The 26,146-nt window shown below is 40.9% G+C and overlaps 1 protein-coding gene across 1 annotated transcript in view; it reads left to right on the forward strand.

Moving 5' to 3' along the window:
* FNDC3B (fibronectin type III domain containing 3B) overlaps positions 1 to 26,146 on the forward strand; it is a 168,784-nt gene that overhangs the window by 58,904 nt on the left and 83,734 nt on the right. The window contains exons 3-5 of the mRNA XM_010572900.1: positions 2,984 to 3,060; positions 10,773 to 11,016; positions 13,470 to 13,766. Coding sequence (XP_010571202.1) covers positions 2,984 to 3,060; positions 10,773 to 11,016; positions 13,470 to 13,766 — 618 coding nt within the window. The remainder of the gene's footprint in view (positions 1 to 2,983; positions 3,061 to 10,772; positions 11,017 to 13,469; positions 13,767 to 26,146) is intronic.

The raw sequence follows: 26,146 nt of genomic DNA on the forward strand, positions 1-26,146 counted from the left end.
AAAAAAAAACCCCCCCCCCCCCCCCCCCAAAGTATGGTTTTGTTTTAGTGTTGATTGGGGGATGGTTTCACTGCAAGAATAGTCTTTAATAATTCCTGGGACTCATTGTGCTGTGGAGATGGGGTCTGCATTTTACTCGCTACTGCTTGAAGTTGTTTTGATACCATTGATGAGAGAGATGAAATAAAGTATGCTAAAGTCATTTGGCTAGCCTTGAAATCAAAGCGCTGGAAACAAAATCTAGCTGCAAATCACTAGGCTGTCATTCTTTTAAAACCTGTTATCCAAATGACTTTAACAGTTTGTGGGTCATACGCAAGGTTAAGAATCATCTTGCATGGTGCACGTTTTGATGATAAAACACAGTGGCTTTTGTTTTTTTTATTGGTATGGAAGTGTTACAGTCAACAGTATTGATGTGGGAGTTTGATTTCTTCCTGCAAGTAGATCGCTACTCCATATGAGCAACTGGCACAAGGTTTAGAAGGACAGATAATGAGGGATGCCAAGGGAAGTGTTTCTCATTTGTTCTATAGAGACTATCTGGTCTGTACGTCAAAACTCCAAAACCGTTCCATTTTTAAATTTATTTGCAAGTCAGAGTACCTCATTTTGAGAAAGACTGGCTGAGGCCAATATGACTATAAGTAGACAGCATTTTGGTGAGGGGCTGAAATGGGTTAAACACTAAAGCTTTATTCTATTAAGTAATGTTTACATGTAACATGTAAATTATTGTCTACTTAAATGGTGACCTTAGGATTTTTGATTTTATAACAACTTTTTTTCTTGCAGTTTTTCAGGTTTGAGAAATCACTGACAAGGAATGAGTCGCATAACAATGTTAACTATTCATTTTACCTAATCTCAGGCATGTTCCATCCTGAAGAGCTAAACACCACTTGATAATCCAGTGTGGATTGAATCCCCCAAAAAAGTGTCACTGTGTGTTTACCGGTATTGGCCATTACGTATGGATATACTGTCCAACTTACTGTGGAGTGAAACTTGGCAGTGTATATAGACCAAAGCAGATTCAGAGACAAATAAAAAAACCCTATTCCTCAAAAGAAATCTGCAGAGATTTTTTTGATGGGGAAAACACATTTACTCAAATAATATCTCTGTAAAGTTCCTTCTGAACCAATTGTTACTTCATATTTTTAATGGCTTTAAATAGAACCATTTAGGTGGCAACCCCCCCCCCCCCCCGTAATCACTGCTCATGCTGAGGTTTTTTTCCATTCACACTAAAATTGTTGACTATCTGGGGAGACCACTAATGTTGAAAAGGCTATAGAATAAGGGCGGCGGGGGGGGGGGACACACGACACGACCTGTATGAACTGAATAAGAAGTAGTAATAACGACTGTTTGGGTGTTTTTTTTTCTTACTAGGGCTGTAGTATAGGTAAAGTTCCCTACATAGTTGAGTATAGGGAAGTATGAAAAGCAGCAGAACCACGCACCTAAAATGACTTCTTTTAATTTCGTTTAAACTTCGGAGTTTCCATGTGCTCAATACACTCGATAAATTACCGTATTTCAAATTTGATTTGACTAGTGAAAACCGTATGTGCTGATTAGGTTATAAATAACTGGATGGAGAAAGCGAAGCAAGATCAGAGGAGAGAGAGATAAATAACTCGGATGGATTCCTGTGTGTAACTTGGATTTTGAGAGGTTGGCAAGTCCTACTTATTGCACGATAAGCAGCCTGAGGAGTATAAAAATGTAGATGGGTAGGGAACGACTTTCTGATAATTTAATGTGGACTGCTTTTGCTGATATCAGACAACAGACTGTGGCTCACTTTGTTGTTGGGGATTTCATTAGATTTGTCTAAACTTTGGGAGCAGTCGTTCCTAAAGGCCATTACGTCCCCCCTGTGCCTGAAGTTTTAGTGTTAGTTTCCTTACCTAGGATGTGATATGGTTTGGAGATGTTAGATGGCTTTTCCATCGGAGAGGGTCATGAAGTTATCTTTTGTATTGTCAGTCAAAGCTAAAATTCAATTTGCAATAACAAGGAACAGAGTTCTCTCTGAGCTCTTCTCAAGAGTTTGACTATGACCATTTTCATAGTCCATGGCAAATGGGCTAACAGGTTAGTGTAAACGTTTTAATATGTAATAAGGAAGTAATGAAATTAATTTTTCTTTTTTGAAGTAGTAAACTCTCATTGCAAACATCTGTCTGATTTTGGGGGGTTCATTTTGACTGCTCTGTGTGATCTTCCCGATTTTAATGGCTGAATCGGAGTAATTGAGCAAACTATTTCCATTTTATCTAGATGCTTTCTTTTAGCTGTGAGGCTCTGTTTGCAAAAGTCGAATGGTTATGGCACTTGCTTTGTTATACTTGTACTCAGTGGCTCAAAATGGAACTTGCATGTTCAGGGCTGGATTTCTGAGTGGAAACCGTAAGCTTCTTGCTTGTATAACCACATTCCAAGGTTAGTCTGAATAGCTGAGATAATGAATTTGGTCTTTGTGCATTCTTAAATAGATAGATAGTTTTTCACATATATGATTTTTTTTTTTTTTTTTTTTTTTTCTACAATTGGACGCTTTCCTTGGGAGCTGCCTAATTCCAGCCTGCACAGTTTCTGCTTTGTTCTCTGCTCCCATGCCTTCGACAAGAATAACTTAACCAGATTTCAATATAGGAATTGTGGGCTGCTAAAGGACATATTGTGTTACTGCTTAATGCTGTATAAGTTGATCAGTGTGTAATATAAAGTCTATGTTTTAGCTGTTTTATGATGAAAATATTATTTCAATGGAATATATGGTAAAGTCATTGAACAATGATCTTATTCTCAGAATGATGGCACAAGGCATTTTCCATATACCAGAAATTAGTGGAGCTGCTCATTTTGTTATTGCAGGCTTCAAAAATAAAGCTATTTTTAGACTTTTCTGAGCAATTGTGCAATTTTTTTGACTGAAATAACTAATATCTTATTTCTGTCTTTCTGTTAGGACCAGCAGAGGTTCCCATGATGTCACCCAATGGATCCATTCCCCCTATTCATGTGCCTCCCGGTTACATCTCACAGGTAACGCTTCTTGAAGAATTAAAATGTATATAAAAGCAATAGCATTGGCCCATATAGAGAAGTCTACTTGATTGAAGTTTATTTAGAAATATTAATGAATTTTCATACTCCTCCTCTTTACTGACAGTACAGACACGTTTGCACAAGTGAGCAAGCATGTGCATCTTCACACGTTGTTATGTATACCAGGGTTTTTTTTTAACACTAGCAAAAGCTATGCATACAGATTGAGCCCATATGTGCAACTTCTCTCCCTTTGTGAGAGGGAGAGAAGTCCACGTTGTTAGGTGATGCATTAAGTTCTAGTGTGACAGTCAGAAGGGGTAGGAGACTGGGGGAAGTGAGAGAAGGAGCCACTGTAGCTATAAAATATGCTCTTGATCCTCAGTATCTTCCCAGCAGAGATCCTGCAGCGTATCAAAAACTGGGGGTTTTGGTTTGCTTTCAAGAATAAATGTGATTTAATTATCTATTTATGGAAAAAATGGAAAAAGTTTTTCACAAAGCTGTTAGGCTTTGGAACTCTTGAACAGCTACAGCTCTTCTGTGTAAATAACCACTTCAGATTACCAGATTGTTTGCGTTCGTTCCATATTCTGCAAAGCTTAGGCTCTTTCTGAAGTAGGAAAGAAAAAAAAGGAAAAAGGGAAAAAAAAGAAAGGTTGATGGAAGGCAGAAAAGCTGTGAACAATACAGTAAATCCAATAATTTCACCACTTTCGATGAGACCTGGACTAGACTGAAAGCTTCATTAAAAGTATACAAAGTATTTCAAATATCCTTGATGAATAGCATAAGAACTTTTGATACATTTCTTTTGGCATCTCGTTAAGCAGAAAATAGATGATGTCCTGGAATCCCGTCCCCTCCCCAGGAAACGTGAGCTTGTGTAATTCTGAAAAATTGTGGATGGCGTCATACTTAAATCCCACAAAATACTGCAATCGCTCTGTGGTATTTTAACTTCTGAACAGAGTGAAAACACGCCTCAAGTGTGGGGACAGTAGCCAGCCTAGGAGAGAGAGAGGGCACGCGGGACAGCGGGGTGGTCCAGCTTCCTCCTGCTCCTCAAGCATCCCAAGGTGGGTGGTTGGGGTACGCTTTGAGACAGCATTTGCAGTGCTGTTTAATACTCCTCATGCGCTCACCTAACTTAATAAACTGACCCACCTCATGCAGAGGCATTTTTTAAAGATTTAGTCTTCCGTTGGAATAACTTTAACACCTTTTTATTATTAAAATGTTTATACCTCTCGGTCCCTGTATGGAGATAAATGGTTGGGTATAAATGAAACGCTTTCCAAACCAGAGTGATGAAAATCTTCCAGTTGTATCTCTCTCTGAACCCAGTTCCTCTCTAATGCTTTTTGTGGGGCACCATAATAATTCCACTGAAGAAGCCTTTAAGTAGTTTCTTAACAAAAAAACCCCACCCTCTTCTGAAGAAATTTTTCCAAGGAGCTGGAAATATGTTGTAAAGTTTTAGGAGAAAACTCTGTATTCGATGCTTTTCGGCAGCAGAACGTGTGTTCTGCTGTGTGGCGAGCGAGCCTCTTGCCTTTCAGACTGCTTCATATTAAATAGTAGTTGAAAGTGTGTAGTAATCAAATTAGTTCTTACTGTAATAAATATCCCTGCCTTATTTGCTCTTGCTTTTGTCTATTGCCTCATAGTTAAAAACTCTATTTTATGATAAACAATGAGAACACAACTTAAATTTAGAATGGCAAGGGAAAGGTCATAAAGCAAATTAATGCACTCTGAGATATGAATCAAAATACATTTGATTTTTGGTTTGATTTGTCCCCAAAGTGTACATCTAAGTGTCAGGCAGAAGGCAGATACCCCTGTGGAGAAGTAATGGTGCCTATTCAAAAAAGGCATGAAATCTTTTTTCCATTTCATTATGCCAAGCCTGTTGGAGCTGTAAGTATTAGCCTTAAATGTTACATTAGTTATCTAGTGATTGCAACCCTGGATTAAAATGATGCTTTGTTACCTCTTCGGTATCATGAAAATGATCAGCAGAAAATTGGCAGGAGGTTGTGTGCCCTGCAAGATCAGCGCCGCTGGAAGCAGCGGAAAAATAGTTAAGACTCTATTTCTAGATTTCAAGGACCATATTAGTAGTCATGACTAGAAGTCGGATTTGTTGATGTTAAAGAGATGTTCCCAATGATGAGGCTTAGCCAGGGTGGGAAAAAATCCAGGAAAATAATAGAAGACAAATACACACCACCAGTTCAGATCTTTCATGCTATGGTTTTGCTTTCAAAGAGCAGTTCAGTGCAGCCAGTTATTTTGCATTTCCTTTTCAGCAGACAAATCTCTGTGCACCTCTGGCAGATATGAACTATCAGATCAGAGTTCACGTCTCTGCAATTCTTAGTTGTGTTAAGGGTTAGTTAAATATAAAAGAGAGAAAAAGTTCCTTGCCGTGCTCTCAGTGGATAAAATTGCTACTGTAAAAGTTAGTTGTGGAAGGTGGCATGGTAGAGAAATCTGTATTAAATGTGTGCGGTGTCAACAATTTTGGCTTCAACCGTTGAATGTTGAAGGAGCAGCTCCTCCAACTTGTCAGGAGCTGGGCAGAAGCTCTTAATGCCCATTCCCGTTCCGAGCTGCGGATGGAGCTGCTTCCCTGCCGCAGGAGTCCTCCGCTGGGATGTCCATTGGAGGCTTCTTGCCATCGGGGTCTGTGGCCTGATGCCTTCTCCTGGCTCCCGGAGCGTTCTAGCTCCTTGGTGTCAGCATAATCTGAAGATTAAAGATCATGATTTGGATGCTAAGCTATTAAATTTGAGGATGTTCTCATGGGTTGTTGTTTCTGCTTTTCACAGTGTATGTTTGGAAGTGGGGAAGGAGGGTTTGGGGTCTTCTAATGAGGAGAACTAGAAAAACTGAAATGCCAAAAAGCACAATCGTGAACTTGTTTGCTTAGGGCTATTGGCTGAGGGCTGCTCTTTCTGAAATCAATCTGGAGCAGTTCCACGGGGGTTTGAGGATTGCTCATGTGTAGTTGGACATGAAAATTTGGCATGAAACTCCACTTTTTCCTTTATTTACAGAGTTGCTAATATGTGGTCTCTGCCACAGATATTTTATGGCCAAAGGACTAATCTACTGGTTGGAGCATGAAGTATGCATAGTGCTGATAAAACTCCTTTTGTCAGGAGGTAATGTTGGGGTCATGTAGCCTGAACTATGCAACTCAAGCCATGGTCCTGCAGTTTGATATACCTGCGTCAAGTGCATAGCGTTTGACAGAACTAAAGCATAAAGGAAGAGGAAAGTCTTTAAATGACATTGTAAGTGGTAGAAAATCCATCGCATCCGCCGGAACCAGGATTTTGGTCTTGGGTACATCCTCTGCCCTAAGAGAGGTGTTCTCCTCCAGAACCGTGTTTGGCTAGTTAGCCACCGTGTTTGGCTTTTAGCCACCAACTCTTCGGTTTTGTATGGCTTACTGCTCACAGAGCTTCTCTGTGTGTTTTGCAGACTGCAGTCACTCAAGTCATCCTTTAACAGGATGATCCTCCCTAACGCTCTGAACACAAGGAAGGTTGTGCAGATCTCCTACTCATGTGGAGCAAGCCATAAAGCGATGATCCTTTTAAGTTCATGAGCATTGCTCCTGAAGATCTGTATCATTCTAGCTTTAAAATACCCCAGCATTCTTGCCAGCGTTATAGATGTTCATCTGTCTATTTTCCAGGTTCAAGGTACAGATTTAATACCAGTGTTTGTACGTGATAGATGGCAAAGATAGCGATGCAAACTTGCCAGGGCTGGCATGAACTATGAATAAATAAAATGTTGACATCCAAGTTCCTGGTGGATGAGCTCATTCTGCACTGTTTTCTGATACAGATTGATTTATGAATGAAGTTTCAAATTAGTTTATGAACTTCCTGAAGTATTGGTTGTGGTCCACCCAGTGGCCATGCTCCAGATGTCCTTGCTGAATCTAGCACGCTAAGTCTAAGTGAAAGAGAATTATTTTTCTTTTTTGAAAGCAAGTGGAAATTAATTGCATATTACCATATTATACCCATTCAGTAAACGTGTTACAGAATGAGAGTGATTGTATTCCTTTAACTGGAACTCACAAAATACAGGTACAGTTTACCTAGGCAAAATTAACGTGCCTGTCTTTTTCCTGGGGGTATAGTATTAAATTTCAGTGGAGAAAAATGAGAGAACATGGAGTAGTGATGTACTTTAAATATGTGAATTATCTCTAGTTAGACCGAGTTTTCATTGCTACAGCTGTATCTTTAATGTAAAACAAATAACATTTAAAATAGTATTCTCAAAATGTGGCAACTGATGGGGGAGGCAATTTTATTGTGTATGAGTAATGTTCACCCAGATTCTCCTGAAAGATCATCTACCTCATTCAGCAATTAAGCTCCTTAAAATATGGAAAAAACCCCACACAGAACTATGCTATAATGATATTGTTATTGAGGTGGCATGCCAATTGCACTAGCAAGCAAAAAAATAACAGCAAAAGACGATTTTACCTAGTAACTGTTTGAAAAACACAAAATAATGAAAGTTTAGCTCTAGGTGCCAAATGACCAGAGGTATTTGTTTTCTTTAAATATAAACTGCTAAAATTAGTAATAGCAATTACTTTTAATATTCCAGTTGCATCTAGAGCCCTGAACAGGGATTAGGATTTCATTGCTTCTTGGCACTGAAGTGGAGACCGTTTAGTAGACAGCGTGTTTCCTGATGAATTTATGATCTTCGTGACAAACGCGTTTAAGCAGACCAAAAAATTGCAAATTTCTTCTTTAAATAGCAAAGTTTAACCTCTCTGCTGAAGTTATGTTATTTACATTAATGGATCAAAACTAATTTGCTCTGTCTTTGATGAACTGAAAGAGTGTTGTCTCCCAGAATGGCGCTATTACAATCTACCCAGTGGAGATGCTATCTACAGTCTTAACCCATGCTGTTGTTATAGCTATCTAATGCATGTAATACATTGGATTACCAATTTTATGATCTGTTAATGACAGAATATCATATTCAAAGATTGTATGTGCAGCTTCAGAAATTTACATATATATCTATAATTCCTAGCTTAGGGAGAAAATGCCCTGTAGGATAGGGAAATAAAGTTGGGGTTTTTTGCAAGGTCCCCTGTGTTTCTGCGTTCATTTGGAACATGGGCACATGAAGTAACAGGAATGCTGTCAGTATTCATGGCCTCGGAGGAAACAAACAAAGGATATTGGTCTCCTAGCTTTTTGACGAACGTCATTTGGAAGGCTGGCTCATCCTTTGAGTTGGACTAGATGATAACCGTAGGTGCCTTCCAACAGAAATATTCTATTCGATCGCCTCATCTCTGGCTTTTCTCTCACTACTGCTGATATTTTATAGTTTCATCTAGCAGGATAATTTCATCAGAAAGGTCTTTCACAGGACTCTGAGCTTTCCTGCCTGCTCTCCAGAAGATAGTTCAGGGAGAGGAATCCTAGTGATTTTAAATATGGTTTACATTATGTGCTGCTACAGAGTACAAGCTTTCTGTCTAAATCTGTTCCTTAACATACTCATCTTTCACTAGAGCACAGAATACACGTATAGTCTGGTCTAGATGCCCAGATAAGAGCTTGTACCCACCTGGAAGACTGAGGTTGTCTTTGAGGCTTGGACTAGTTAAAGCCATGATGAAAACTTTTCATATCAGGATGTAAGAACTTGCTATCTCAATTAAATTAGAGCGCGATCCAAGTCTAAAAGTCCAGCATTTCTGTGCACAGTCCTAAATATGTAGCTCTGTTTTTCAAATTTGGGCTAAATGGAACAGGATTTTTCTCTTCTCCAGGTTTCGGAACGCAGGTTTGAGACCTGGACCCAGGATAAGAGATGCTGTGGAGGTTGAGTAGAACTAGTAGCAGAGATGGGAGGCCTGAAAATGCAGCAGTTACAATGATGTGATAGTCTAAATCTCTGAGGTTCAGCTGTCTTTTGAGGACTCTGTAAAGTCTTCGCAATTTAAGGCTAGCAGATGACAAATTGCTAGCTGAAGCTGTAAATTTAGAGGTTAGGATCAAGTATGCTAAGCTAAACAATTCCCGTTCTGGTTACTCAGCATAGCAAGCAATACATTTTTTTAATATAAAATACCAATTACAAGTGAATGAATTAACCTCCTATAGAAAATTTTCTTCTGTAGGAGGCCAGCCAATCCACAGAAATTGTCCGCGTCCACGGTCGCAGCCCATAGCGAACAGGTGTAAATTCATATAACCTTAGGACACACGTGGCCTAAGGAAGGAATTGGGTCAGCTAATACTAGTTAAATTTTACCGTGTTATGGTAACTTGCTCAGCTGATGCTTGAGGCACGGACGTGTTTGCTGGAGTGTTACGGCTCCCAGCTGTGGGCATCGCCTCTTAGAACAGGGCTTGTCCCTCTGCAGCAGAGTCAGCAGAAACAGCCGTATGCCCGTGCCATTGCTTCACGTCAGGGTATATCACCATAAACCAATTTTTCTTTGTGGTTTAGCCTAAGACGCTGTGATGTGACGAGAGTCGCTGGAGCGTGGAGATCTGTAGCAGGGTCTGTTCTGCTGGTGCTGCTATGGAGGGTAGATAATTCCAGCTAATGGTGGTGGTAATCAGCTGAGACTGGCAGCATCTTACGGCAGGTGCCCTTGATGCACATTCACTTATCTCACACAACACATTCATCACATATATTATTCCACCTGTATGTCATCAGTCAGTTTAGAAAAAATAAGGTTTTTAACAGCCTGTTTGTTGTATGAAACTAAATTATGCTTCCTTCACGCTCTTCTACCTTATGCACGTCAACGTAGAGAATCAAAGGGATAGTAATTGTTCTTACGTGGTTATATTTTTAAGTTCCAGAAATGGCAGAAGTTTTTTGAATAAGCTTCAAGAAAAGCTTGGCTCCTAAGTCTGGACTGAAATTTGGCTGGTTGACTGTTCTCCAGAAATATAGCTCTGGAAAAATTATAAGCTGAAAAACTTTTTTCAGCCTAAGCACATTTCCACCTTCCTACATCTGTTTTTACATGCTTTGACTATGGCACGTGGGGGCCAAGTTATGCATATTCCAGAGTTGATTTGCACAGACGTATAGACCAGCTCTGTAGCAGAAAAAACCTTCTGCCCTATGATTTGTCTTGCACAGATACCTGTCGTGAACAGAGCAATTCTTTTGAAAACGTGTGTCAACACAACGGGTTCCTGCGGAGTACGTGTCTCTGGGCAGACACGCAGCTTCTCTGCAGTAGCAGTGCCAGCTCATTTCCAGGCATTGCTAAGTCCGTACTCACTCAGAGCACTGTCAAAACCAGCGGTAGAAATTTTATGGGCAGAATGTAAGGTTGGTCCCAATGAGTACTCTTACTTTGGTGCTTTGTGTTCCTTTTTCAATTGTTTTACTCCCTAAATACAGGTTATTTATTTTGTCTCCTGCCCACATAGTTATCACCAGCAGCAGTAAGTCTCCCAGTGATTAGTGTGGCTATCTGAGTCTCCAAGAAAAGCCACAGCACCACTATGATTACTTCTGCTGATATTAATTTTAGAAATGTTTTTATGAATAAACCTAAGGACCAACCGTTTCCTAATGGGAGACCAAACTGTAAACAGCTCTGTGTTTAAAAATACGTTTGGTTCAGATGCTGCATAACGTGCTCATTTCCCTGCCTTCCCTTCCAGGTGATAGAAGACAACACCGGCGTTCGGAGGGTGGTGGTTACCCCCCAGTCTCCGGAGTGTTACCCTCCTAGCTATCCTTCGGCCATCTCTCCAACCCATCACTTACCTCCATACCTGACGCACCATCCCCATTTTATTCACAACTCTCATACAGCTTTTTATCCTCCCGTCACTGGACCTGGGGACATACCACCGCAGTTTTTCCCACAGCATCATCTTCCCCCAACAATATATGGAGAACAAGGTGAGCTGGAAGGAAGGTACTGGTGTTTCACACCTATGTTCTGCAAATTTTAAGGGCTAGCGAAACCAAGAGTAGAAGTGAATTGGAGAACTTGCGGAGTGGCTTTGTCTGCATGGATGGAGCCGCCTCCTTTAACATCCAGAGGAAGGTGGGGGTGTAGCTGTCCGGAGTGCAGCAACATAGGGCAATCCTACGTTGCAACACCAGGCTGCAGAAACAAAACCAATTTTAACTTAATTTGTAAATACAGTGGGGAAAAAATATCTCATCCCGTGCTCCAAACTAGGGACGTGACTCATGCCGGTTGCTCTTGCTGCGTCACGATGCAGCATTGTACAGAAAACCAAGAGACAAAATGTGTCAGTTCTAGCTTGGGAATGAGGATGGATGCGGAGGGCTGGGTCTGAGCACGGCTTGCCGCGGTCATTTCCAGTGGGAAAAGCCGAATACCGTTTCCTGTTGGCCGTGATGTGCTTTCTGCCCCCCAGCCATGGTTTTCCAAGAAATAACAGGCATTTTCTGTTTGTTATTCCAGTTGAGACTGTGCAGTAAGTCACTGAAAAGCATTGTCCGATACCAAAGGGTAGCATGGCAACCCTAATCAGGCCATGAGTAAATAATTGCAAGAAAAAGGAGTGAAAGGGGCATATTTCTGTCTGAACTATGCACTGTTGTGTCTCTGCCACCCTGGAGATAAGTATTTGTGTAATCTGAAAGAGGGCATTAACCAAAAAAGTAATCCGCAAAGCTACTTGAGGTGTTTAACATGGAAATCAGTTCAGGATTCGTGGTTTTACATTACTGCTGAACTACCTGGACTTCAGACCCCTTCTAAAGAATATGTTTGAGCCGTATCATCAGAAGTGAGGTTTTGCTGGAATGGCACGGAAGAGGCAGAAAGAGAGAGAGGGGGATGTCTAGTGATGCTATCTCTGGAAGTTTTTGTTGACCAGCTGACCTCACTTTCTGGCGAGGAATGGACCCTTACAGCTGACATTTAACTTTGTTATACTGGGAGGGAGGAAGTGGGAAGCTCAGGAAACCAGTGGGACGGTGTAGCCAACCAGATAGATAGGGGAGGGACTTTTCACTTGAAAAGGGAACAGGACAGTTTGTCAGATTGCTTGACAAAGTCTTGGGTGCGAACATGGGAGTGCGCAAAGTGAACACAGAGCTGCTAGTTAAGTAGTAGTTCTGTAGCCTGGCAATCCCAAGAAGCCTATTCCACTTAAAAATAAAATTTAAAAGAAGTTCTTGGTTGCTTTACTGGAATGACCTATACCTGTAACACTGAAGTAGTTAAGTGGTGAATATTGTACTGCTGAGTATTAATCCACCATTTCCCATTTGCTGTACAATGGCTTGTACATTAAACAAAAATTGCATTTAATTGTAGCGTGCTGGTTTTAGGCAGCTAGTTGCTGCAAGAATACAGATAGGATCATGTAGCTAGATAAGGAAAGATGAAGGCTGAGACGTGCTGAAATAGCGAAAAATCTGGCTAGTTGCAACAACTTGGAAAATTGTAATACAGTATACATGGCAATCTCAACTTACAAGGCTTCAAACGGCTGGATAGGATCCTTGTTTGCTTCAGAAGTTTGTACGATAACTTCTGAATGGATGTAGAAAACAATGTGAAGAATGTATCGAGTATCAATTGTTATTTTGCGAACAAAAGCAAAACTGTTGTTTTGGGCATGAATTTGTTCAAGCTTCAGACTCAAAGCGGAGCACAAAAAGGAGGACTGAACTATAGAGAACAGCAGAAGATGTTCTGATTCCTGCAAACTGACCTGCCTTAGGTTATAGATAGTCATTCTTGGAGGAGGGGGAGTGGGGATTGTATTTAATGAAGTGTATCTGAAGGGTACATATGATATTTATGATATTTCTCAAGCGTTTTTTAGACAGTTTTACTTACCCAAAGCGTCCACTTCATGCTGCATTTCTCTCGTTCGGCAGGCACAGTTGACACAATTGTAAAGTCTATTTATACTGGGAAATTAAATTGCATGTAATCAGCGATGGCAGCTTGAAACCAGGGCATCTTGTCCAGTCAGGCCCTGGGGAAGAAACTGCTAAATTGCTGTGAACTTATGAAGGCTTTTTCCTAAATATCAGTCTCCCTGCATTTTTGCTTGAAATCTGTGTCCCCAAAACACAAAGACTGAAAAGGAGGGGAAAAACTGTCACCCTAATTGCTGTATTTTTACACACTCATCCAAAGAGTTATGAAATCCTATCAGCAAAGGAGCATGCTTAATACCAAAAAACCCATCGGTCCTGCAGAACAGCTTTCTTTAGGAAAAAAAAATTGGTTTGTTGTAAAAATCTATCTCCAGGGAAATCTGGAGTCATTGCATTTGGAGATGGTCAGGAATTTGGCTTTCTGAAAAAAAGTCATTGATTTTGTTGTTCTCAGTTCATGTGGCTGAATTCTTTCGTTTCAGAGATCATACCACTATATGGGATGTCCAGCTATATTACCAGGGAAGATCAGTACACCAAACCACAGCACAAAAAACTCAAAGACAGGCAGATCGACCGCCAAAACCGTCTGAATAGTCCTCCTTCATCCATCTACAAAAGCCATATAGGCAGCTGCACAACTGTATATAATGGTTATGCAAAGAGCCACAATGGAGCAAGCAGCGGAGGCGGTGGCGGCGGCGGGGGGGCTCCAGCAGTCAAGAAACCGGAGCGCAGAGCAAGAAGCAGCCCAAAGTCAAATGAACAAGACCCACATGGTAAAGACAGTTTTATTTATTTTTAATTCCTTTTTATTGCACCTTTCTGGCTTATGACCGCCTGTATATGGATCTAGCAACTATGCCAAAAAACACTACCACCCACACATAAAGACAGTGTTAATACAGTGTGAACTTAAATATAAATGTTGAGCTTGCTGTACTGTATTTGTTTTGTAAGATGAAGCGGTTGCCTCCCCATCTTTCATGACTGCTCCCTCGTAGACGCAGCATCATTCTTTTTTTATCTGTTGGAAACAGACATGCATTTTATGGGCAAGTTCTTTGTTTTATTTTGCTTTTCGTGCAGATGTCTTGGCACTTCACAAAAGTCCTTATGGACAATTGAGCTATAACCAAAACCTGACTACTAGGTACCACTACTTTGCATGTCCTAGGTAAATGTAGTAAACCTCTTAGAAAGTTTAGAGATGATTGCTGAAAAAACAAGTTTGTTTGTGTGGAAGTTCAGTGGAAGTATGATTAGTTGCAACAGAAGAAATTTGAGAAGAAATTGCTTAATCTTAGCCATTGGGATTAGTGGTCAAATAAATCTGGCTACTTTTGAAATCATTTTCTTCAACATTTTCAGAGACTTATCATTGAAAAAATTGAAACTTTACAATAAAACTTTAGGTTATTCATCTAATCAAATCTCATTTATCATAAACCATTCTGCACATAGCCAGTTCTACCAAAGTTTAGCTCAGTAGCTTGTTATAATCCATTATACCTTTCAGCCTTTCTCTCTGCCTGTCTCTTTGCTGACTGCTACAACTGCAGCTGGCTGAACAAAGTTTTATGTAGTAAGCAAGCTTATACCCGGCACGTCTAGGATATTTATAATGTGGCGCACTTTGAAATCTCTTGTGTGAATTCAAGCATACAACATAGGTTTTCCATTATCTCTATATTGTGTATATTTATTTGGCTGTGTACTTTTACTTGTGAGACATCACTGAAATAAATACTCATGAAAAGTAACTTAATTGAGAGGCGAAGGGGAAAAAAATGTTGCTGGCATGGTAAGGAATGAGGATTTGCAGCCGTGCTCTGGGGTCTTTAGAATTAGCGAGGAGCTGTATTTGGGAATGCTTTAATGCAAGAAAATGAATCACTGCATTAGACTTCCTGATTATTTCTTCTCAGTAAGCTTATACGACCTTTAATATTCTTATTTATGTTTAGCTATTTATTTTTTGTTTACTCTAGTCTGTGGTGGAATACACGAGGTGTTCGGTAGCACCTGCGTGAAAGACCTGGAATATAGTCTTAACAGCTAAACTGCACAATATAGCTTCAGTGGGTACTGAGTCAGCCTGGATGATCAGTTCTAAAATAATCTAGATTTCATTTAAAACTATCTAGTTCAAGTGTTTCCTGCAACCCTGATTTTTTTTCTCTTGGAGTAGTCTTCTGTGCTCCAGCTGAAGAGCGTGAGGGCTCTTAAAATGCCGAGAAAATCAGTGAAGTCAGGGCTGTGGCATGTCCAGTCTGTCAGCCGGAGAGCGCCTTAAAACTGGGAACAGCAAATGATGAAGTCTTCCCCCAAACTGAAAAAGTCCGTGACAGCAGACGATGCAAATAAGTATCAGCTGTCCCACCCTCCTGATAAATCCAACTCACTGGTGTTTTAAAATTAGGTTCTGCATCTGTGCCTGGAGGTGGCAGCCCAGGAGTCACTGTTGGACTGCTCTACAGCAAAGTCTGTGGCCAAAGCAGGAATAGGAGAAACTTTTTTATATTAAAAGGAAAAAAAAAAGATGTGATCTCCAGAGTGAGCTTTTTCACATCAAAGTCTATTGCTGTAGTCATGCATGTATACCTGTACGCAGATTTCTGCAGCAAGGTTGTCACAGAGGTTTAGTAATGGCTCTCGCCGAACAGCGCCCTAAAATACGTTCCTACTTGATATTTATAAGCTTCTAATCATATCTGCTGATTTATATTTGCTTTCTCTGTTTCTTCTTGAACTATTTGGGGTTTTATTGATTGATATCTGACTAACATAGCCATACAGGTAATTGGGATGAGAGTTAAAAGCAGTCTGGGAACAGGTGATAATTTTGATTTATGCTGCTAAGTTGGCAGTGTGTTTAGAATAGCCAAGAAAAGCAATGTGTCAGAAGCAATAAGCAGCAAAGCCATTTAAACTTACACGTTTTGTGGATGTGTATCAGTTCAAGCCTGCTAATAGTTAAAAATTTGATGGTGCTGTGTGACTGCTTCCAAAATTGCAGAATAGCCTGGAAAAGCTATTATATATTATGTGTGTGTGTGTGTATAAAAAAATATGTAGATAATAAGAGTCTTTATTTAGAAAGCCACTTAGCCAAAAAACTCTGAAGAGGCAAGCAGGAATGTGCGAGTTCAGAGTAAAACTTAGACTAAGGTGAATGGGAACCAGAGCTGATGGGTTCATTTGCGTGAATTTCTTAATTGAGATTGTGATGTACGACATAGCGCTTGCTTTCCTCAGGGACCGCGCTTTTTGGAAGCAAAGCCTCGGAAGCTGCCTCGGGGCTGGGAGCGTGGCGAGGAGCTCGCCCAGCGCTGGGTGCGTGCCGGCAGTCCTGATGCTTTGAAGGGCGATTGGAGCGCCCGTTTTAATCGGTGGAGGAGTACGATCTGCACGGTGGCGTCTGTGACGGGGAAGATAGGCATTTCTATTCTTGATCTCCTACCCCTGTGTTTAAGTAAATGCTTGTCCTGCTCCTTTTTTCTCGGTAGTAATTTCTTCGAGGGTTGTGTTGCTCCTTGCTGAGTACCTCCAAGCAATCCCTGCTACATCTGCACCGAGGTTGTTACAGAGTACTGCAAGAATAGTATTGAAGAAAATGTTCAGTGTACAATGCAAGGACAAGTCTACTTTTTTCCCTGAAAATGTACGACGTAAGTCACAGGGCATGAGATATTTAGGTTAACAATGTACTTTTCCATCAAAACATACGCTTATTGCATCTATTAAGCCCTGAGTAAGCGCTCAAGGAAAAATCTGCCATGTGTCGATACCTTACTGCTTCTTTCCAATATTAAAAGAATCGGGGGTTTTCCAAAAAGCTGATTCAGCACTAGTAGAAGAAATGGGGTGATAGCATTATCAATAGTACAAAAATAAAATAAGTAAATGACTCTGGAGTACTTTTGGTTCAGTCACCTCTTCAACTGTGGATCGAGCATGTGTTCCTCTGTGCCACTCTGTGCTCTACACAGCGTGCTGGTACATTAAAAATACACTGGTGCTTCTATTATGCACCCTTATCCCAGGCTGGCCCTTTAACGTAGCATCAGGACCTCTTTTTAGTAGGGAAATAACAGTTTCAGATTGGGGATATAAATACAGTTCCTCTGGCCTTTTCCATCGACAGCAGCATGTCTTTATGTCGGGAGGTGCACTTGTAAATAAAGATTTCTAGTTATGCTGTGTGCTGGAAATATGCTTTTTTAAGGCAAAAAAAGGAAACCAATGGCTTATAACTGAGAGAAAAGTTAGCAACTATCCTGAGTGTTTGTTGTAGTAGGATGGATGGTGTCTTGTACAGGCAGAAGATTTGGAGGTATGATGTAGGGATTCTGATTTAAAATCCATACTGTAGCTTTTTTGCAGAGCTGTTTTAAAAACTGAATGGGAGAGGAGGGAGCAAGGTTGGGGGTTTTTTTAGTAGTTTTTTGTTTTGTTGTGGGTTTTGGTTTGGTGTGTTTTTTTTTTTTATAAAGAAGCCTTGCCATGTAAAAGGAGCTTTAAGCGGAAATCCTGTCCCATTCATGCTGTCCTTTATGAATTTCAGTCTGAGTCACTTCCTTCTCATGCACTCAGTGGTTCACTTCTTGGTCATGTCGTGATCTGGTAGTTTGAGAAGTTTTGTGTGTGGCTGCAAGTACTATGGGAACATAAGCAGTTTTGAGCATTCTTACAATGCTTTTGCTTATTTGCTAATAAAACATCTTTTTTTCCTTCAAATCAGATAAAATCTTTTTTTTTTTTTTTTTTTTTAATCCTCATTGAAGTTTGAAGAACCTAAGATAGCCAAAACTAAACCACTTCAAATATGTAAAAGTAGAAAGCAGGAGATGGATTGTTATGTGCATCCTGTCCAGGAGCTGGGTGGGTGCTGGGAACTGGGTGCCAAAATAAACAGACCTAGCCTGGGCTGGGAGGGAGCTCCGGGGGGCTCGCATGCACCTTTTACATAAGTGTTCCTTAAAGAATATTTTTTTTGTGGGGATTTGAGAAGCTTTGGCCCTACTGGGTCAGAGAAGGGGCCCATCTAGCCCAGTGTCTTCAGCAGTGACGATGGAGATGCTGCTGGGGGAGAGCCTGCGAGCCCAGCCCTGTCCTGGGTACCAGTCCCTGCTCCTCCACCACCACCCAGACCCGCTGGGCACAACAGAAGGTTTAGTTCTGCCTAGTCCTTTGGGTACCCGCTTGTCGACTTGTTGTCTGTGAACTTGTCTAACTCTTTTTTTTTTTTTTTTTTTTAAAAAGCAGACTTGCTTTTCAGCTGCCCAAAGTGAGGAACGCGCACTTGGTGTCCAGTTTACTTTGCTGAGCAGCAGGTTTCTCGCAGGTAGCATTGGCGTGCTTTACATACGGAGAAGGGAGAAAAAAAGATGAGAATGATTAATAGTTCGAAGAGCTGGTGTAGACTACAGATAGATTGTAAACTTTTGTAGTACTGTTGTCGTATGCGTACAACCAGCTTAAAACCTCAGAGATGTTGCTTTCCTGTCATTGAGGTTTTGCGAATTTGATTTTGTGCGCTGAAGCAGCCTTTAGGTACTCCCAAAGGTGAAAACCATTGCTTCATGTTCCTGCCTGCATTGCTGCTGGACATTTCTCAGGAGATGTGGCTAGCGCTATGTGCTCATTTCTTTGAGGCGAATGTGTCGGGAACACATGGAAAATGGGCTTAGCAAGAGAACTTTCTAACTACGGTGGGTTTATTTTGAAAATACTTTAAAAGTACTGAACTCGGCAAACCAGAATTTCTGAGATGAAGAAGTAAATTTGACTGGTATGGCTAGCCTGGGCTGATGCTAGCAAGAACTAGTACCAGCAAGTATCCCCGAGCTGTGTGGGATATGCTCTGCAAGCTGCTAGTACGTGATGCAGAGTGGGTGACGACTTACGAAAAAACAGAGCTGCCGCTTTCTTGATACAATCCTATCCTGTTCTCTCTCTCTTCCTTATAACATTTAAATATATTTAGGAATTTTTTTTCTATTTTTGTTTTTTAATTGTATTAAGTTGTTGTGTTGTTTTTTTTTAATTCAGAGCCTGTGAATTAAAGGGAAATCGAGGGAGCTGTGATTCAATGCAGACAGGAACCAGGCGAAGTTCCTCTACTTACTCATTCTAGATCCTGTCAATTCATTTCTATTTTGGTCCTGAATCTGTTTTGCAAGCTTATTGGGCTGTATATGTATCTGTACCTATATGTCCTATAGATTTAAAAGCTTAGAGGAGTAGTTTCATCACTTTTGGTCCATGTAAGTACAGAGCCTGAGAAACAGTATGGCAATATACATAACTTTTATGTTCTTTTAGCCAGGAACTGATTTTTTATATATACCAATAAAGACCTTTGTTACACCAATGTAGAAATGTTCTGCAGAAAAAAATTGTCAGAAATGGTTCTTCCGCTGACAGACAAAATACCCCTATATAAGTGCAGCTTCCCTGGTTTCCCTAAATGTATTTGTTTCTATAAAATAAGGAGATTTAACAAGATCGTCTCCTGAAGACAGCTCATCAAAACTGACACAGTGATTTTATTAGTAATATGGAAAAAAACACTCTGAAGACTAAAATACATCTGTCAGGCTACGTGAATTTTAGTAATATACCAAGTAATGAAATGTGAAACATAATATTTACTGGAAACAGAGACGTGTTGAATCTTGCGAGTATAGATCAGCATCACATATGAAATCTGAATAGTATTACTGTTCCTACTGCATTTTTTTAGTTGTTTCAGCAAATAATACTACTTGGCTGAATTGTTTAGACTTATATATCTAATTAGAAATATATATTGCATGTTGTGCGCTTGCTGTTTTTCTTTAAGTTTTAATAAGTGAGAGGAAATAGGGTGCATTAATTAGGGCACTAGTCTGAACTTGAGAAACCACAGTTAATTTGTGACACCGGGGAATTTCCAGTGTGATATCCTTGTGCCTCGACCTTATCTCTCACATCATGACCGAGCTTGTGGTTTTGTTTGCTTCTATTTGGAAATATGCCTACTTCTTAAAGAATCTTTATCTTCTGTATTTTCTCTAAAATAATAGGCTGTGAAATTGTTCATCCAGGCAGAAAACAAAATGGTTATGACTTTCAGATGCTTCTGATGTTAACATGCTGAGAGTACACCTTTGTGTACCAGACTCAACTCCATTAGCTGGGCCACACAGATTCTTTAACAAAGAATATTTTACTTAATAGTCACATAAAGTAACCACTTCAGTGAGCTCTATATAGGCTGATGAATATATTAGAAACATACTGACATTATGTAGGGTTCAGGCAAAGCACATTACCAAGTTCATGTCTATTTGTATGCATGCAAGAATTTATCCAGATCAGGCTTAATTGATGACTTTTTTTTCAGCAAAAAGAATTGCCGAAATGTTTATCCAGAATCACCAAGAAGGACACTGTGTTGAGGGAGAGAAACAAATGTCCGTTACCTCTACTGTCTCAAAACTTGACTTGCCTCATGGGGCTTTGATGGAGAAAGGTAAAAGCTAAATATCACAAGTAGACCGGTGGTACTGAAAAGCAAGTCCGTGCCCAGTGCTGACGTTCTCCCTCCCTCGGCCGTTGCTTTGTCCAGCCCCAAACCCAGCAGTGTTCTGCTTTTAGCTGCCTGTGGGTCGGTCCTTCTAGTGCATCTCGACCAAGTCTTTCCCAGAAGTCCACTGTGTGCAAAATAATTTCCAGGAATTTACAAGCCTAGAAAGCTTGCCTGCATGTGAAATGTTGGGAGCGAGGAGGTATTTTCTTGCTGTACCTGTAGTGCAGGAACAAAACCAAAGTTTACGGGAAGCCTAAATGCCATGGCAGTCCAACCTTCTTTCACACTACATGGCTTCGTTTTGGCAGAAGGCTGTTTTTTGCTTCGTTGGCACAGAGTCCTGCAAACTGAGGGGGAGCTGGGGCAGGGAGAGAGGAGATATGCACACTATTTTTATGCACTTATCTTGGAAGACTAAAGAACCAGCTTCGTAACTTAGGCATCAGAAGTTGTTGATAAGAGATTCTCTTCATCAACTAAATGGGAGCATCGCCTCTCAATTTAATGGCACAATATTCTCCCATTTCAATGTCGGCTACTTTTAAAGGTGAACGTAAACGTGTCAAACTCGGTGTCATCCGGACTTTTTGTAACTGGAAATGCAAACAAAACATGGGGGTAGCTCTGATACCTGTGATCCAGTACGGTTATAAGCTGCTCTGAGAATTGACCTCTTGGGCATCCACAGCTCTGAGGCAAAAATGGGGCAGAAGGGGTGACCACAATTCTGGTTACATTTTTCAGTCTCGTCACAGAAGCTCGGACAAAATAAACCTCAGTCGAAGCTCCCTAATCTTCCCAAGTGTGCTAGCCTGCTAGAAACATGGCTCCAAGTCCACCCAGGAAAGTGTAGGGCATTTCTAGTAAAAAGTGGGAAGATCTGGATCCAGGGCTCCCATTTGACCTTAATGGTGACTTAAAAACCCTTTTGACAGTGGCTGGACTTTTTTCCCCCAGGCTGTTTTTCACAATCCTGATCAGCCCCTGGGGGGGGGTACTGGATAAGCTATCGCTCCCGGATTTATCAGAAAGTCAGTGCTGAGTGACGTAAGTCACAACCTCTTCCCCCAGAGGGTCTTCATATTATCTCGAGAATTTGCAGCTTCTGCTGCAACTGACAGTCAAATCCAGAAGACTGAAATCTGAGTCTTTTTCCTAGGAGTCTGCGTAATTTATAGATATCCAACCGACAGAAAAAAACCCCATACCAAGTACGTTTTCATCCTGCTTAAATGCTCAGTGGTTAAATCCCCGGGCTGGGGAGAAGAGTTACACAAAGGTCTCAGAGCTTCAGAGTAAGATAAACAGTGTATTTTCACTAGTTAAGAGGAGATAAGGTGGACCACCAACAAAGGAAGGGAACTATGTTTCCCTTATTTGGCGATATCTGGGACATTGAGCCAGAAGGGAGAGGGTATTTATAGGGGAGAGGTAGAACACTTCCTCCCTCCGGAGTATAAAAAATAAAACACCTTTAAGTCTAATAATTTAATGAACAACTCTTATTTGTATACCCAGATGTTCTGAACAATATTCATCTGGATATTCATCTGGAGTTGCAAAGGCGGTGAAATGAAATTTCATGTCCCACTGAAGTTAATGGGATTTGTTTACCTAACTCTCTTAGGCTGTGCTTCAAAACCCGTCAGTTAGTTTTCCTTTTCTGAGGAAGGGCGGAATTTGATTTCAAAAGTTTTTGTGACCTTCAGTATATTTTCTTTTGGGGGTGGACAGGGCACCTTTATTTTTAGAAATGCAGGATGATACTTTTGAGTATTGCAATTAACAGAAGGGATAGACACTGTTCTAAAATGAAGCAGCCGTTTCAGTCTTCGCCGAGGTTTATTATAAAAGATTTTGTCCTGAAGCTTGAATTTGTTTTTTGTTTGGGTTTTTTTGGGTAAGGAGCTGTGCTTAGAAGCAGCTGCTTTGATTTACTGTGATTCACGTGACTTTTGCCTGAATTTCATCTCGGCAATGAAATCCAGATCGAGTTGAAATTCCTGTAGCTTTGTTGAAGCCTTCCTAGCGAGCTGTAATCAGGTGGATATTTCTGTGAAATATTTTAAATGTTTGGAAAGATTCTGAGTGGTGAAACTGGTTGTGCAAATATCCAAGATTGTATTTTGCCCTCATCCTGTACAGGACAGTTAATTGCACAGGCAGTTTTTCCAGCTCGCTAGTAGTCAACTGGTACAGACATAGATTAGGTTTTTTAAACGTTCTTGAGTACACTCTTCACATCACAGGCATGGGAGGGCACTGATAACATCACGTCAGCATTTTTTTACTTTTGCATTGTAGGAATTCAGCACCTGATCTCTATCAAATGTTCTAGCTCACATAGTCATAGTTCATCATTCAGACTTGACTGCAAAACAATTTAGGCTGGGATTAGTCCAGTAAGTTGATGGTCATCTGTCACAAGGAAGATAACTTCTGTTCTGTTGTCAGTCTGTAGGAGTTTGGGTTAATTTAAAGAGGGGAGTGGGAGCTCGCTGTCTTGCCCACCTCTGAGCTGTAGTGCCTGGGCTGAGTGGAAAGAAAAAAATGTTCTTTCTTTTCCTGGATTACTGCAATCTTCTCCACCACTCATTGCGTTCTGATTATCTCACTGTTTTCATCTGGAAGAAGAGGTCAATAATATATATTGGTAACAGAAAAGCTAGGCTGGGGTTCATTCAAAAAAATATCGTGACCCTGCAGCCATTCACTAGGTTGACAGTGAAAAAATCCCAGTGCAGGCTCCATGAAAAATCTTTGTATTTCAAGCGTTGTAATTTGGAGTGATTTTTTTTTTTTTTTTTTTTAAAAACAGACTTTTCCTGTAGAGTCTAACCTCTTAAACACATGCAGATAGTATAAGTAGTGCCTGTAAATAAAACTTCTGTTTTATTGTAAATATTAAGACAAAATCAAGAACAGTGAAAAGATGACACATTTTCTATATTTGCCCTGCTTTAGAGAAAGTTTTCCCTGCTTACCTTCTTGTAAAGGATGAATAGCTGACTCTGTTCTTGAAGTGAAATAGTAGTTATCGCGAAAACCTAGCATCCCAAAGCACTTTTAATTACCCATGGTGACATCTAAAGAAGACATTTCTCCATTAATTTCTTCTTTGATTCAGGCGAGGCTGAGGAGTTGTGACTGAGGGCGAAATTTGGCTTGTAGTTGTTTTCTTAACGTTGCTTAGACTATAATGAATAGCCTTATGCCTTTGCATTGGGGAAATGCTCTGCTGCCTTCATATTGTTGTAGCAAACTTAGTGGCTTTATAATGTTCATTGCCAAGGACGTTGTTAATTTTGGCTGAGGAGCTCCATTTAATCCCGACCAAGTTTGGAGCTCCTATGGAGTCTGTTTTGGCTGTGCTGTCCAGTTGTTCTTCTGTGCAAATATGCAGTTTTGCAGGTTATTTTGCTAGGGTTTTTTGTTTGATCAGGAAAATGCTATTATTGTGTTTAATGGGCAGATTATCAAAGGTTTTTATTGGCCATTTTTTATACGGTCATATTTTGGAGGTCAAGAAAAAGTAAGTTTTATTTTGGGTTCAATACTGATGCCATTGTCCCCCTGTATTGGAGACAGTGTTTCAGAGAAAATTATTTCCTGATTGGCATGGGGCAGCAGTCACAGGATTTAAAACCCTAGACCGGTGACAGGGGAGACATGTCAAAGTCTGTGTTGGATAGGGATTGTGTTTTCCACCTCAATTCTTAGAGGGTGCGGGATCACCTCTGCCGCAGGTAGACCTGCTGGCCGTCTCAGCAGCAAGACCAGCGAGTGACCGAGACATGCCCCTGCTGCCTCCTGCTTCTCGAGCTGGTGGTGAGATGCAACTGGGACCCGCTTGGGAAGAGAAGACGGTAGTTTTTGGTGCTGTCAAACTTGTGCTTTTCGTCAGCGTAAGGAGAAGAAGTCGTGAGACTCCTTTCAGTGTTTGTGGTGCTCAGGCTCTCGCTTTGCCCGGCAGCTGAGAGTCAGTTGCCGTGATTGAAGGGAGCCTTTTCTTTCCGAGAGGAAATCTTGCCTCTGTAAATGCCAGATAACGTCATTTCACAGCTGGCATCAGACGACCTTTTGAGTCCCTATTGAGGCCTTTCGCATATTAAGAAGCGTGGGTATCTTGGCCTCCCAGTTGTCCCTCCCCTCCTCCTCTTGCCTTGGGCTGGAGAAACGTGTAGGGCTTTTATGGCCACGTCACTTGTGGCAGCCCGGGGTCATAATAATAGTAAGGTGATGATCTTTGCAGAAGTTACTTCTCCTTTTGAATGACCACTCGGTTCATCAGACTTGGAGGGCTGCCGGAGGCTGCCGTGCCAGGTTGTACCCTGGCTCTGGAATACTAATGAAGGCAGGACGGACAGGCGGTCACAGGCTGAAGCTACAGGGAATGAGGAGAACTGAGGGGGGGGAAAGCATGGAACGGTACACAAGGAAGTGAAAGGAGTTAAGGGTAAGGCAATGCCACGCATCCCAACTATCATAGAAAAATCACGAGAGGTTTGAAGAACTTCGTTGTATCTAGGAAAAGATTAGCGTCTGCTGACAAAGTCTGTAGCAGGAAGGAAACAGAAGATTTTTACCTGGGAAGTGGGAGTCAGGAGCTCCGGGAAAATTTTAGGAGGGCTTCTCAGTGTCCTTGTCAATTCAGAAAAAAATCATTATTTGAACACAAATCATCTCACTTATATTTTAACAGTTCTGTTGGCAGTCCTCAGGCTGCACCTTAGACAAGATGCAGGAAGGGACAATGTTGATTAAAATAATTACTTAATTGGAAAGGATGGATTGCGTATCTTTTTTTTAGCCGTTTACTTCAGTCCTATCATACTTGGTGAACTGCAGTGGGCTACAGGGTCACAACAGCTAAGGCTCAGGTAGAATATACAGGACTAGAGAAGAAAAACTTATTTTCAAAGACTGCCCATATGATCTTGACTAGTGAGTTACAGCATTGAGCTGCTGCACTTTCTGGTGCAAATCCAGTGTGCAACCCACGGAGCAGTGCTCCATGTCCCTCCCGAGCCAAAAGGTGAACCTGCTATATCTCCAAGCTGATAAGGGTAGAGCTTTAGATCAAGCTCGAGCGACTCGAGATTTTTTTTTTAGCCGCAAAGATTCAACCTTTTTAAGAGTTGTCACACGTATGCGAGTTTGCTAGAATGAGGCGGCATTACCACATAGCGTATCTCCACCTGTCTCGCACACGTGAATGCTTGCCTGCCTGCTCAAACAGGAGTCTTGCTCATGCCAATGCAACTTAGAAGAGCGCTTTGAAATTGCAGCCTGCAGCATTGAAATTATGCTAATAAAAATCAACGTAATTTTAAATAGTTGTTCTTGGTTATCTCCTTTTTGTATGAATCAGCTGTGCTGTTTTTAAAAGTATACTTGACAAAAAGATGGAGGGGTGGCCGCTGCCTGCGGCAGAGTGCTAGTCAGCCCTTCTTTATCTGCAAATTTTTTGCTGTCTTCTCAAACCCAGGTAGCGTGTCGGCTGCTGTTACGTAATAGCAAAAGGGAAGCCACCAAAAATGGAAAAAAAATAATTATTTTGACGCAGCAAATAAGCTAAAGCAA

Source organism: Haliaeetus leucocephalus, unplaced genomic scaffold (assembly GCF_000737465.1).
Source record: "Haliaeetus leucocephalus isolate CR32 unplaced genomic scaffold, Haliaeetus_leucocephalus-4.0 Scaffold362, whole genome shotgun sequence".
In the NCBI taxonomy this organism is placed as follows: domain Eukaryota; kingdom Metazoa; phylum Chordata; class Aves; order Accipitriformes; family Accipitridae; genus Haliaeetus; species Haliaeetus leucocephalus.